Source organism: Buteo buteo, chromosome 4 (genome assembly GCF_964188355.1).
Source record: "Buteo buteo chromosome 4, bButBut1.hap1.1, whole genome shotgun sequence".
In the NCBI taxonomy this organism is placed as follows: Eukaryota; Metazoa; Chordata; class Aves; order Accipitriformes; family Accipitridae; genus Buteo; species Buteo buteo.
The window spans coordinates 44,572,542-44,586,399 of NC_134174.1; the positions used below are offsets into that span (position 1 = coordinate 44,572,542).

The following is a 13,858-nucleotide window of genomic DNA, read 5'->3' on the forward strand; positions in this document are numbered from 1 at the left end:
ATCATGCACATGGACAGTTATTACAAAGCAGCCAATGTGTTGGATATTTTCTCTTTTAACCTAGAGTAAATTGTTCACGTGTCTCTACACTAGAATGAACAAGTTGTAAAACTCTAACAGGCCAAGTGACATCTCTGGCATGTACTGAAATATCACAGTCCTGTGACTGTGGATTTCATTTTCTAGTGACACTTCACATGGTCAGTCTCTCTCCATAAATAACAGAGAACCAAGAAGCAGGCTCCTAGACACAAACAGCTAGGTGTAAGAGATATAAATACTTTAACTGCTTTCTTAAGACTCACCGTCTCATTTCCAAAAAGGACGTCAACATAAGGCATGACTTTCATCATAGGCTCTTTGTAGAACTGGCTAATAAATGGTGCAGAAAGATTCAAGCTGAAGATCTTGTTGTTTGCAGAAGCCTGAGCAGCCACTTTTAATACTGCTTCTGGTGACACTGTCAGGAAGAATCCCTGCAAGCATCCAAACAAATCAATGTATGTTACTAATTTCACATTAGGAACCACATGAAGTATGCTGCTTCCAGGTCTCCTCCAACCCACCTTTGCCACACCCGTGCACAGATAAAAACTTCTGGATAATACTGCCTTTCCATTAAGGTATTATGAAGGTGACAAAGATTCTGCATATGCCTAGAATCACAGCCCTCCAAAATTAAACATAACTCCCTACCTCTGCATTCCATGTAGTACACTTTCCCACGGCAGCTGAGACTAATGTTTGTATTTTAAAAGGTGATATAATTCTAAACACCCCTTTTTAGTAAACAGAGTCAATCAGATTGTGCTGCTTAATTCCAAAGTTCAGTACGATGGCTCTATACACAGCTAGGAGATTACTGAAATCCCTTGCCTGAAAAATTATTACCTTGTTTATAATAAATATGTTGAGTTGCTGTCATTGTAGTAGTTGTTACTGTTTTGCAGGAAAAACCTAGGTGTTTTCACCTTTCTGTACATGTAATTTATTTCCCCCCTTCCCAAAAGTATTGTTCTTTATTCTGAATATGAACATTCAAGTATCAATTGTGAAACCAAATAAACAGAACTCAACCAGAAATTACTACGTGTCTACTAAATTGTGGATGCCTATTTCGCCTCTGTAGGAAGCACGGTTCAAGGTTGCCATTTTGAGTTTAGCACTACAGACAGTTACCTCAACCACACGTGTTCCAGGATTTATGTAAAGATCCCCTACAGTTTCATTAATCTACTAATTAGACAAAGGCTTAGTCTTTACACTAATTAAATTTTGTATGTTTCACTTTTATGATCCTAAAAGCAATTTCACTGTTCTCAAAACTCAGTGAGTAATAGTAATTTTCAAGCAAGAGCAGCAAGTGTTAAATTTAAGGCCAGAGATAATGTCTAAGGCACAGTAACAAACAACTTTGAGGAGGGTCTGATAAATAAGACAGCATCTCAGTCCTATCTGTAACATCACCACCATGACACTCTAAAATGTATAATGGTGATACAGTCTTATTTTCCAGTTTTAATCCATATTGTTATGTCTTTGGATCATGGAATATCTGTATTTTCATCCTGCATGCTTCAGCTAACAGATCATCTTAGGCATTCTACTCACTAGAAAAAATAACGTAATGAAGAGTCTACAGATTAAAAACGACTTAGAAAGTCTTTCTGTTTATTTCTCCTTACTCCACGCTCTCCAGTCTAACAAATACATGAGCGATTTCAAAATCTGGGCACGATTCACTACAGGACAATAAAAGTCCAAAGGGTGCAAGGATGCCTTGCATCTTGTGGAGTTACTCAGTACCTTGAACGACTGGAAGCCTGTAAACATTCAAGCTTCTTTGCTATTTTTACATTCTGAAGAATTAAAATGAACAGTTTATATAACATCTTGTCTCCATAGCAATCTCTGCCATCTTTTAGTTTTTCATTTAATGAACAGAGTTGGATTTTTAAAAAACTGTTCCAAACACAAAATAAAAACCTTTCAAGGCTAACATGTTGCCAGTTGTGGATAAATCACAGATTGCTATACAGTGGTCTACGTAAATAGTAACCTGGTCAAATAATTAGGCTTCTTACCAATTTTAGGCTGAAAACTTAATCTGAACTAAAATACATCTGACTGTAATTTAAGGTACAGAACACTATCCCCGTGAGATCTAACTCAGGCCTGCATCCAACTCCCTTTTCCTTGGAAAGGAAAGATAAAAGTACTGAGATGCAGATAGGAGACCTTGCTTTTCAGATCCTCCAAAGTAAAGGCCGGGAACTCTCAAAGGCTACAGCTCTGTCTTCTGGGTTTCCTAAAAATCACTTTGCCATTTAATTGCATTCTTCCAAGAGTTTTTTATATTTTTATTTAAATAACTATTTGACATTAAAACATCTAGAAATTAAGAGTTGTGTGTATGAGAACTCTTTGCCAAGTATAACATTTCTTTGCAAAAAAAAGTTATAGCAATACAAAAAAAGGTTGTAGCAGTACAATTCACACAGTGGAATTAAAGTAGGAAGAAAATGTATAAAATCTGAATTGAACAGATTTGGGTTTAAAGAAACCTAATTAGACCTCCCCTCCTTAAGTATTTAAATTGAGATTGTCTCTATTTTTAGTGGAATTCCAATTACAGCTATGGCCAGTATAGTTACAGGAATCCAGCTTCCTAAGTCTGAATTACAACTAGATAAGCCACAGACCATGCTACTGGAGCATGCTGCAATTTTGTACAGGAATAAACTCCACTAAAACAAACAGGTTTTCTTATATCTCACTGGGATTCACAGCAAAGTCACTCTGTGGCTTCCTTAGAAGCACAACCTGCATGCTCTTGCAGCTGCCACTGCTTTTCCTCCAGACAGATATATACAAAGGAATGCCTAAGTCAACTACTCCTCCTACTCTAACAATTAACTGTTAGCCAACATCAGCGCTGAGTGTGAGAATACGTGTATCTCGGTATCACTGGTATAAAAGACTTTGTATTTCACTAGCAAGAAGTCCTAGTCCCACTAACAAGAAAGTTAAGAGGCCCCTCAGAAGATATTCTATACCCACCTACACACCTCAGTCTACTTCTGAGAGTTTTGGGAACCTTTTTACCCTCAAAACCCAAAGGTACCTTAAAACCATGAGGAAAGTATCTGTAATCAAAGGATGAGACACTTAGTTAATATACAGAAATTCCAAAAGCTTGAGAAACTTACGTTGCATATGAAACAAAATTATTGTGTATGTATCTATCTTTGTGAAAGAATGTTGTACGTACAAGGGCATATGGTAATTGGTCAGTGCAGTGAAAGTAAGTGAAAGGCAGCAATATTGTACTAAGAAAACCTATTAAACATTAAAGGCTGTCGTACATACTAGCAGCACACAGTATTCCTTTGGCATGCACTGACTGAGACTGAGTATACCAGATGCTACTGCTTCATGATGTGCCACTATTTTCTGCTGCTCAAAATGTAATGAGCCTCTTTCCTATGCCAGGAGGAAGGTACCATTGTACCACAAGCCAGTGAGCAAGGCTGAACTAATACATACACCAGGAAAATAGGATGATAGACTGAATTATTTATATGTACGTTTGTATGTATACATGCCCAAAACACAACAATATTTTTCTTATGCACTATAAGCAGTCCTTCCGTTTAGATAAAGTCCTTTGGTGGAGAAAAACATTTTCTTTGTGGAAGAAAGAGAAACAAGAAGGAAGAAATAAGAAAAACACATTTGTGTATTGCAGACACATGGCTATGGGAGATACAGTAGCTTGTTTGTAACTTAAGAGCTTTTAAAATTCAATATTAAGATGCACATGACAGCAGTAGACAAAATCAAGAGAGAAAATCATATTAATCTCACTTTTACAATATTCAGGAATTCTTTGATGCACCTTTGATGCACAGGGCACTGTGAATATAGGGTAGTCTTTTACACTCAAGTCTTTTTTTAATAGACACTAGCATTACTGGAAGGATTTGGTGGGTTTACACACAAGCGATTTGTCTTTGCAAGTCACCTCTCTCAATTTTATCACACGCAGACCCAAAAGGTTTCTTCTGACCTACACTAAGCTCATACAGCACTAGCTATAGCAGATGTGAGGGCAGCAAATTAAGGGTGTCAAAAGTGTCAGCAGCACAGAATCAGAGGGTATTGAAGCACCTCACGAAGCAAGAACAACTCTGGCTTTGGCAGAAATAGTTCTGTATAAGGTGTTCTGTCCAAACTGAGAAGTCTTGCCATCATTTGTTCACATGAAATAACGTGCTTGCACTGAATTCGTCTGGATTACATACATGCAAAGTTTGCACAATGAGGATCAAGATTAATGTTTTTTTTAAGCCAGTGAGTATTCCCTTAAAACCAAAACTGAAATCTGTGATCTAGTGTACATTTAGAAAAATCCAGGCTGAGATGATAACAAACAGCTTTGCAATTTCAGATTTCTTATTGTTTAACAGCACAGAAGCAATGTTTGCATAAGAACATACAGAGATAATAAAAATTAGGGTCGTTTTCAAACCTACTACCCACTAAAATGCATCTGCCCTCTCTTCTTTCTAGTTCTTCCTCTTTCCTTGCCACTCCCATTTGCAGAGTGGGTTACATGAAAATAACTATCATATGAGTGACAGGATTTTGAACCATGGTATTCTGAGCTGATTTTGAAATGCCATTTGGTAACAATGTAAAATCAATAAATTGCAAGTGTGAATCAAAATATTTAACTTTCAGAAACACATATGCAACAGTCTGCTGCCATTTAAGACGAATTATATTCTGCCAACATGAAAGAAACACATCATTTAATCCAAAATTATTTTATAGCAAGCATTTACATAAAAATGCAATTATGATGACATCACACTCTCATCCATCTAAAAGGTGGAATTTTTCAGGCACATAGAAAGTTTTACAATTACATAGTGACAGTCCTGATAAATACTGTGATTCAGTAAAGCCCTACGGAAAGCATCTAACTTCAAGTATGCTGGCAGTTCCAGTAAAAGAGTGAGACTGCTAAGGTGCCAAAAGAACTTGGTCTGCTAAATGACAGACATAACCAAGTCAGAGTTTTTGGACCTGGTTAAGTTTCCTATATTCTGTACACAAAGAGAACTTCAAGCCACACACGTGGGCAGAAGAGACTTGCCTCAGCTCTGCTCTGCCATCAGCCTCATCTGCTGCAGTCTAGCAGAAATATTAGGGCTTGGAAGGAGTGAAGCTGCAACACATGGCAATTCTTGGGATGGAGAATGAACCACTAGGTAACTGCTCCAGACAGAAGAACTTACACAAGGCTTCCAGGTGCCTCTACAACCAGAAGAGACTGAAAGACTCTTGCTGTCTAGCCTCTGAACTGCACGGAGCACAGACTGGGTGCAGTCCATGTCCCACCCACTGTGAGACAAGGCAATAAAATCATCTTCCTTCGGAACAGAAACCAGAAGGAATCCTCCTGGAACATTAGAGCAAAAGCTCTTCATCTGTCTTAGTATTTATGTGAGTTTAAAAGAGCAGGGAGCAATTCAAAAACAATCTTTAACACTGAGCTATCTGAGCACGACACTTAGAATGTGCAACACCGTCAAGTTAGCAGACATGCTGACCCTTGACCTCTTCCTCTGAGTTTTGAGCATTTATACTTGCAACCTGTTCCTGCTTGAAATTATTTGTTAAATTATTTTCCTTACTGACATATGACAGAATGGTATCAAATGATAGAGATATTAAAATACTCCATGTGGAAAAAAACCCCGGAAATTTTAACAAAACACCACAAATTAAATAAACAACATGACCCTTATTAATGAAGGTGCTTGTGCTTTAAGTAATTTTTTACTTTTTCTAGGAAGGACAAAACCTCTATATAACTATCCACTTGGGAAATGTTCAGTCTGTAAATTAGTGAAATATATGTATGTTATTTTAATCTATGTACCAGTTCTTCATGTAATAGGTCATTTAGGAATGTAGAAAGCACCTACACAGTATCAATTGCATTTTGGAACTATGTTTTATCTTGTAGTGATCAGCAAGTGGGTTACTTAATGAAATAAAACCCACTGCTTTTTGTCCAGTTCCTACTGGAGACAGTTGTTTTAAATCAGGAAGCAAGGATAGCAAGAATGCAACAATTTCTCTGAGTAATTGTTTTGGCTTGTTCCTGTATGCATTGTTTATTTTTATGAAAGTATTGCTTTATAACTGGAAAATGACTAAGCTGTAAGCTATTGTTTTATCATTCTGAGTGGCCAGTGTTTCTGTTTTTGATAAAAGCCAAGTTTCAAACAGTTTTCAGTAACACAGGAAAAAACCTGTCAGTAAATGTGCTTATATTGACCGTGACATTTTCCTCTGTGATGGTGCCAACATGTCAGAAGGAGAGGATTGCTTTCAGACTTGAACAGCTTCTTTGTTGCTGAAGTGAACTCTGATTGCTGCCCTATTAGTATCTATCATATTACAACAGTAGCAGAAAACCTCCAATATATATGTTAAAGAAAATAATTATTTTATGCATATATTAGCAATTTCTTTTTCATTTTAAACAAGTTGGAAATCTTTTTCAATTCTGATTACTATCGATTAAATTAAGCACACTCCAAGAAGTTCTTCCAAGCCATATTTAGCACAAAATAATTGTGTGACTTTACTTATGAGATGTATACTCGCAGAGTGTAGAGATTAGAACTTTAACAATGAGGTGGAGGTGTACACACATATGCGAGAGAGCAGTAATATACTTAGTTTTAGTGTAGGGAAATGTCATTCCAAATAAAAAAATCTCCTATTTCCCTGGAAACAAAGTTAGTTAAGCTCATTTTGGCAAGATGAATTAAGATCTTAAGATGATGGTTTGACATAGCTCTCTAAAGTCTGCCCCTCTGTGAGGTAGCAAAAAATCTCTATATTCTCTCTAAAGTTCAGCATATGGTTTTATGTGAGTTTATTAAGCTCAGGGAGGGAGATGTCTATTTTTATTTATACTGAATTTATAACAAAATTTTGGAGGAAGTATTAAACATCAGCTGGGAGACAGGAACCTAGAGGTTTTATTACTTTGATTAATAATTCAACCTTTTTTGCCTCTGTTTACCCACTTGCAAAATAGTTATAATGATAAATACACCTCCATTGACAGAACTAGTGGAAGGTTTAATTACTTAACATTACTGAAAAGAATGAAATTCTGTGTTGAAAGGTATTATAAAGTATAGGGTATTACCATCAATAAAATATAAGCTGCAAATCAAACAAGCTATGATAAAGAGCAAGCCACTTTTCTTCTTTTCTCCTAGTACCCCCAAAACACTTTGCCACACTTTTTCTTCACTGAAAACCAGTTTAATCCTTACTGAGAAAGCAATGCATCTTAAAATATTTGTTAAATTGTTGATTAAAGAGAGAAACTGTTTCTTTCACCTTTCATCCTTCTAAAATAACTCTTTATCAAAATTAGGTTTGCCTAACTCATCTATTAATATGAGGACAACAGTGTGTTTGGACCAAAAAGTAGACTCAGACATACCAATTACTCTTTAATGAAACACTGACCAGAAGTCTAAAAAATGGTAATTATATTATTTATGATGTTTGGAATGATGAGATAATTATTTTCAATCTTAATTTCCACCCTTTTGAGCACAACCCTAGCATCCCTGTCCTGGCAAATAAGCATTTCAGGAAGTATAGAATAAGGTATAGTTAATTTAGGCCTTTGATGATTGTGCAACATTTGCTTTTTTGTGTATGGCTAGTTACATTAATATAATTTGGCATCTCATTAATTATGCAAACATCAACCATATGTTGAATTCATTCAAGTTTGGTGTGTACATAATATTTATGGTATATTAGTAAATTGAGAGAATCTATGTAACTACAAATGCATAGAGAATTTCTAATTCTCTAGACAGTTAATCCTGTTTGAAAGCTCTATAAGCAAACATTTAAAACAAGCCTATTCCCTGCTTACTCAAATAGCCTTCAACAAGAAGAGAAAAAACGAGAGTATCTTTTTAATTAAATGTGCTTGTATCAGCACAATGGTTTATTTTATAAATACAGGTAGAACACTCAAAGACTGAAACAATGACTGACCACTGGTATATTAGTAGATAATCACCATTGACTGACTGGGTGTCAAAAGATCCTGTAAAAATGCAGATTATTTGATATGGTTGTACAAAGTCTGTGGAGAACCGTTCAAAGCTTGCATATCGGTACTGCTTACTTAAGAATTTTGGTTTTAATATTACATGGCCCAAAAATCATAAAAATTCTTCTGCTGTGTGCATGCAAGAGACTTTGCACACAAATATTGTGACTTTAGGAGTGGAGGGGGAAACTAATTTGGGCTTGCTCTGCTGTATTTATAAATATTAGTGCCCCTGCTCACAAGAAAAGGAAAAAAAATCCTCACCAACCTCTTGCTCCATACTAGTATACACTGCTATACCTGTGCCCTCACAGTGTCAGGATTCCCAGGTGATGCAGAGGAATGCGACTATTACATAATATAAACAAATACAGGAATGAGCCCACTGCCATGAAAAATACATCAACTCCAGCATGACTTCTATACCTTACGGATTTCCCTGTCAACAACGTGGTCATGAAAGGTTTCACTTAAATTCAGGTTAGGAAACAGATATAAGGTATAATAAAACATAGGTATGTTTTTCCCTAAGCACTCTCATACTGAAACACTTAAGCGGTAACCTTTCTTCCCTCCCCCAACTACCTTTGAGATCTTGTAAATTATAAGAACATAGCAGCATGGGGATTAAATATTAATCAAAGTCATTACCATCATTGTTAGAATATATTTCAAGAGCCCCAAGAAAGAGCATATTATTTCACTAATAAAGATCATATCATCAGAAAGTCTACACTGATACTGTAGCATGGTAGGTATGAAGAGAAAAAAGAAATGATCAAGAGGTAACACAAAAGATTTCTGAAGCTTATTGCACTATTCAAATGCTAACTCATCCTTTAATTGAGTCCTTGTTTAAGTAAAGCAGACTCTCCATGGGTAAAACAGAGCTCTATATAGAACCACAGAAGCATACAGTGTGTTTACAAAATGTAATTTTGCTGGGGAAAAAATAACACAACAAAACCCCAACCATCCAAACTCCATAAATTGTATTATTGAAAATCCAGAGCTGCTCTAAAGTTTGTGTGGTGATCTGAATTCATTTGGTGTGCAACAGGGCTACGCAAAGTGCAACCAATGCACCTAATATTGTTTCTATGTGAAACTAATATCACTTATTCTTTGCATTAAAGTAATGACAAGTTTTATGAAATAGTAGGACTTTTGCTACTTGCAAATTAAGGTGTAAATCATGAATAAAACAAATACCCTCTCCCACTCCCTAAGGTATTTCCTAGCTGATTTTAAACAGCCTACATATCCTTATGATATATTTAATTTAATGTAAGCACCACTACTACATAAAATTAAGTGCACAGTAAAATAAGATGCTCAGAAGAACTAAAAAAGTAATTGGCAAAATAATGAAGGATGTATTTCTTTCAGTTTCTGGCTTACCAAGTTTAAAAGTAAGTGCGTTAACATTTCCTTTTAAATATCACTCTTCTCGCAACTCTAGCCCCAGAACCACAATTCCAAAGAAACTTCTTTCACAGCAAATATAACATTTACTATGAAGACGCAACTAGGTCCTAATCACTTGGATTAATTACCACATCAGGGTTTACAATAAAACATTTATTGCTCATATTTCCACACATTAAAATTAATTATTTAAAAGAGCATTGTTATTGCTTGGCCTTTTAATTTTCATTATATAAAGACTGTTGCATGAATTTGTTTCTGAACACACAAATAAATGAGGGTCAGGACCTATGCTATTCTAATAATTATTAAGAAATATGGTTGAAATGTGGACAGTTGCTAAACTCTAAACAAAGATATTTTTCACTTAAATTAATATGGGTAATAATAATTGTCTGTAGAACACTTTGAATACAATGAGCTATGTAAGTGCTTAGCATTAATTATTATAGTCTGAATGAGTACTTTCTTCAAATTCAAAGGGGCAGGGGGAATACCCCTATTAGCTTTTTAGAGCCAAATAATACTTACATTAAGTTCCTGTTTCTAATGAACTCATGAGCTCACACCTCAGAAACCCACTTTTAATAGCAGGACCACTACTGTAACCAAAGAAAGCAGTGTTAGTCTTTTACTCCCAGGTCTTACAACCTGAGGGGAAACTTCTCTGCTGAGACACTATTTTCTCCAATGTCATATTATTGTGGGAGTAGCAGGTTTCAGGGGCTTCAATTTGCACTGCTATTCAAGATGCTTGAAAACTCTAAATTAAAGTCCTAGTTTTCTACTGAATATTTTCCATCCTGTCATATTATCTGCCCACCTTTATAGAAAATCAGACTACAGATACATGAGCTATGACTGAGCAAACATTTTTTTCCATTCAATTAAAATGTGTGGTATTTTTAAAAACAATAAAAGATCAAGTTAGGTGGTCAGCCTATGGCAATGAACTAACCTTTCTTGATGCAGAATACCTCTGAGCTTTCAAGTAAAATGATTTTGAGAACAGGAAAGCCCTGAAACTTAGTGAGCAAATACCTATTTGTTCCCTAAGAATGTGTGGCCTGTGACAACACCCCTTTAGCCACCTTAGAAGCATAATGCCCCCATGCAGCTTCTCAGACTTCGTAAGTAGGTATCCAAGTTCAATGGGGTACAGGTCCCTTCTGCAAACGTTACAGTGTGCTTAGTACTGAATGTTCACATGACGTACAGCTTCTGATAGGAACACTTGCAAATCACAGATATTCCATTAAAAACACTAGTGTCTGGCAACATGTAATTCAGGAAATAGTGAATGAAGCTGCTCACATATATACATTGTGATGCAATTTTTGATGGTAGGATTACATGCTACCGATGTTAAAAATACTGTGTAATGTTATACCTTTTTTTCTGCAACAATATAAACATATGGGCAGTATTTTCTACTTAATGTATGACTGACAAATGGATTTCATAAACTGTCACGTAAGTGAGAATTTCTAGTTCCAAATCAATTTACAGATAAAGAATAACAAAGCAGAATACAAATAACAATTAAGAAAATCACTGGTAACTGGTAACTAGTGACTTCTTAGGACACACTTAAGCCTCCAAAACTGTTACTTTATGGAAAAAAAGTTACATTCAAGGAGATATTTCCAACATGGCAAGTCTAGTTTTGGAAGATAGGCCTAACCCCCTGAACCAACTCTCTCTTATTTGTTAGTGCCCAAATTAGTTTGTCTGGTTTAATTAAATTTGCTTATTCTTGAAATGTTGAAGTGTACAGGAAAAAAGAAGATAGATTTATATGAGTTTATGCTCTAAAAAATTGTATTTGAAATCATATAATGCAAACTGCTTTTGAAACTCACATGAATTTTATAGAAACAGAATATAGAATATAGAACTTGAAGAAATTTTACATGGAAAAAGAATTTTCACAATAGGGGTCAAACATTAGAATATCATTAGAAATAGTCAAAATGACTGAACATATTCCAACCTGAATTATTCTAGAAGTCTATGATATACTAGATCTGTGCATATTTGAAAAATACGGACAAAAAAATATGTGGACAAAGCATATATCCTCCCATGTTCTATCAGCTTCCAAGAGAGTATTTCAGAGCAGAGCATCCCAGATACTGCAGATACCTCTAACAATCATGTAGGACATTAGCTATTTTACCCTGAAATAAACACACAAAAATGTATACACTTTGCAAATGAACCATGTAAATGCATTAGGAGTAGAATAATACCTTAGAGGTTAAGGTCCGCCTGCAGCCCTTCAACTTCACATGGAGCTTCCTTGAATTCCAAATTATGAGGTCAATGAGATCTTAATAATGCCTACAGCCCTATATGTAGACAGTCCTTTGGACAGGAATGAGCTCTGCTACAAGAATATTAATGATGAAAAAATGTTCCCTGCTCTTTTTTGCCCTTTACTTGAATCTCTGCCCATCTAATTTGTGTCCTTGAAAACAGAGAGAATAAGAAAAATAGATACTAAAGCTATCATAATGTATTTAATAGTGTTAACTTGTGTGCTAATTTATACATTATAACCATGATTTTCTGTATCAGAATATCAATGAATAACTTTGACATACTGGACACATAAATAAAGACAAATGAAAAAGTACTCCTTTTTAAATCAGCATTTAAGCTCATGTTTTAGTGCTTTTATAAGAAAAGGAAGTTGGGATCTCTCAAAATCACCTCCTCAGTTCTGAGAGTTTAGATCCATTCCTTATGCTAAATAAACATAATTTCTACTTTTTAAACAGCCGAACTAGAACATTTTGGAGCTGTATAATAAATAAACTCATTTTAGGGAATGACAATTATTGGTCCATGTCAAAGTAAAATGCAGCATGCACTCCTCAAAGCAAACATGGAAAGTCTCTGTCTCAATTTTTTGATATATTTGTATTTATCCCTATCAATGACATGCCTTCAAATATAGGAAAGCCTGATGATTTGGTATTTATTGAAGCTTGCTCTCTCTTCAAAACAGCAAACCATGGAAATCAAGGATTGCCTCTTTACTCCTGCTCCTGCAATGCCTCTTCATCAACATCTATGGTCCAGCCCAGTCAGGAGTCTAGTAAGAAACCAAATGCTGGCAGAGTGGTATCAAACACTTCTACAAATAACAGGAAAATAAAGCGATGATGGTACCTCCAAACCAGAGTTCCAAAGCCAGGGATAAATATTTTACATTTCTTCAACTTTCTGATACTCAGAGCTCTAATTTTCTTCAGAAAGGGCAGTGGAGACACACACAAGCTATTTTCACAAAATTTTCCCCGAGAGCAATATCTGTATGATGCTACTTAGAACACCTTCTGCAAAACAAAACTAAACTTAAGAAGCTCGCTTCTGAAATAGATGTTTCAATACTGCTATAAATCACAGGACAACATATTCCCCTCTTCAGTAATCTCATTTATCCATAGCAATAATTGTCGTTAATCAAAGGGTTAAGTAGTTGGTAATGACACGAGCAACAGCAAAAATTACTTGACAAAATTCCACCCTCATTCCAATCTCTACCAAAGCTTCAAATGTAATTATAAATTTTCACGAAAGATGTCAGATTCTTATGTTAATCTTTGCACAATCTGACATTGCCATTCTTCAACTTTTATAGATGTGAACAGTTATCACTTTGTTTGTATGTCACCACAGACAACATAATCAATAGTTTTCATATCTTTCTGTTCATACTTCTTGTTAAAATGAATTTTGTGAGTGCTGCTTACTTTTGTTCCACTATGAAAATTGTTACTGCTTGAACAGAGAGTACTTAATCTCAACAATAAACATTATAATGTCTGATAAAGCAGCCAGGAAAAAAAAAGGTTCAACACTTTTTTCCAGTCCCCATTTTAACATACTCTGTCCTTATCAAGTTAATATCTAGCAACAGTGACACAAAAGCAGCAGAATGGATGGCTTTGTTCAATTTAGATGTACTAATTTGAAGAACAAACTGCCTTTCACTCCTTTTCCCTTCATGCTTTCTATTTCTGTAGTAAGGAAATCTTACTCCGTGAAACTCAATGCAAAAAATTTACAACTGGAAATAATTGTTTTTTAAAATATTACCTGCCCTCATCAATAATTTAAACAGGATGCACAAACAGATGGATAGCTTGTTTATTTTTTCCATACCCAAATAGCCACCAGGCAGGCTGGAGAGGTATACTTTCTGACCTGTCACTCAGATGAAAGTACCACGCAGGCACATTCAGCTCCTCC

The 13,858-nt window shown here is 35.5% G+C and overlaps 1 protein-coding gene across 5 annotated transcripts in view; it reads right to left on the reverse strand.

Moving 5' to 3' along the window:
- The window catches only part of ADK (adenosine kinase), a 300,352-nt gene that overhangs the window by 82,680 nt on the left and 203,814 nt on the right, over window positions 1–13,858 (reverse strand). For 4 of the 5 annotated variants that reach the window (XM_075025723.1, XM_075025724.1, XM_075025722.1 and 1 more), the window contains one exon: window positions 306–476. The exons of the other annotated variant lie outside the window; for it this stretch is intronic. In XM_075025723.1, coding sequence (XP_074881824.1) covers window positions 306–476 — 171 coding nt within the window. The remainder of the gene's footprint in view (window positions 1–305; window positions 477–13,858) is intronic. 5 annotated transcript variants of the gene reach the window in all.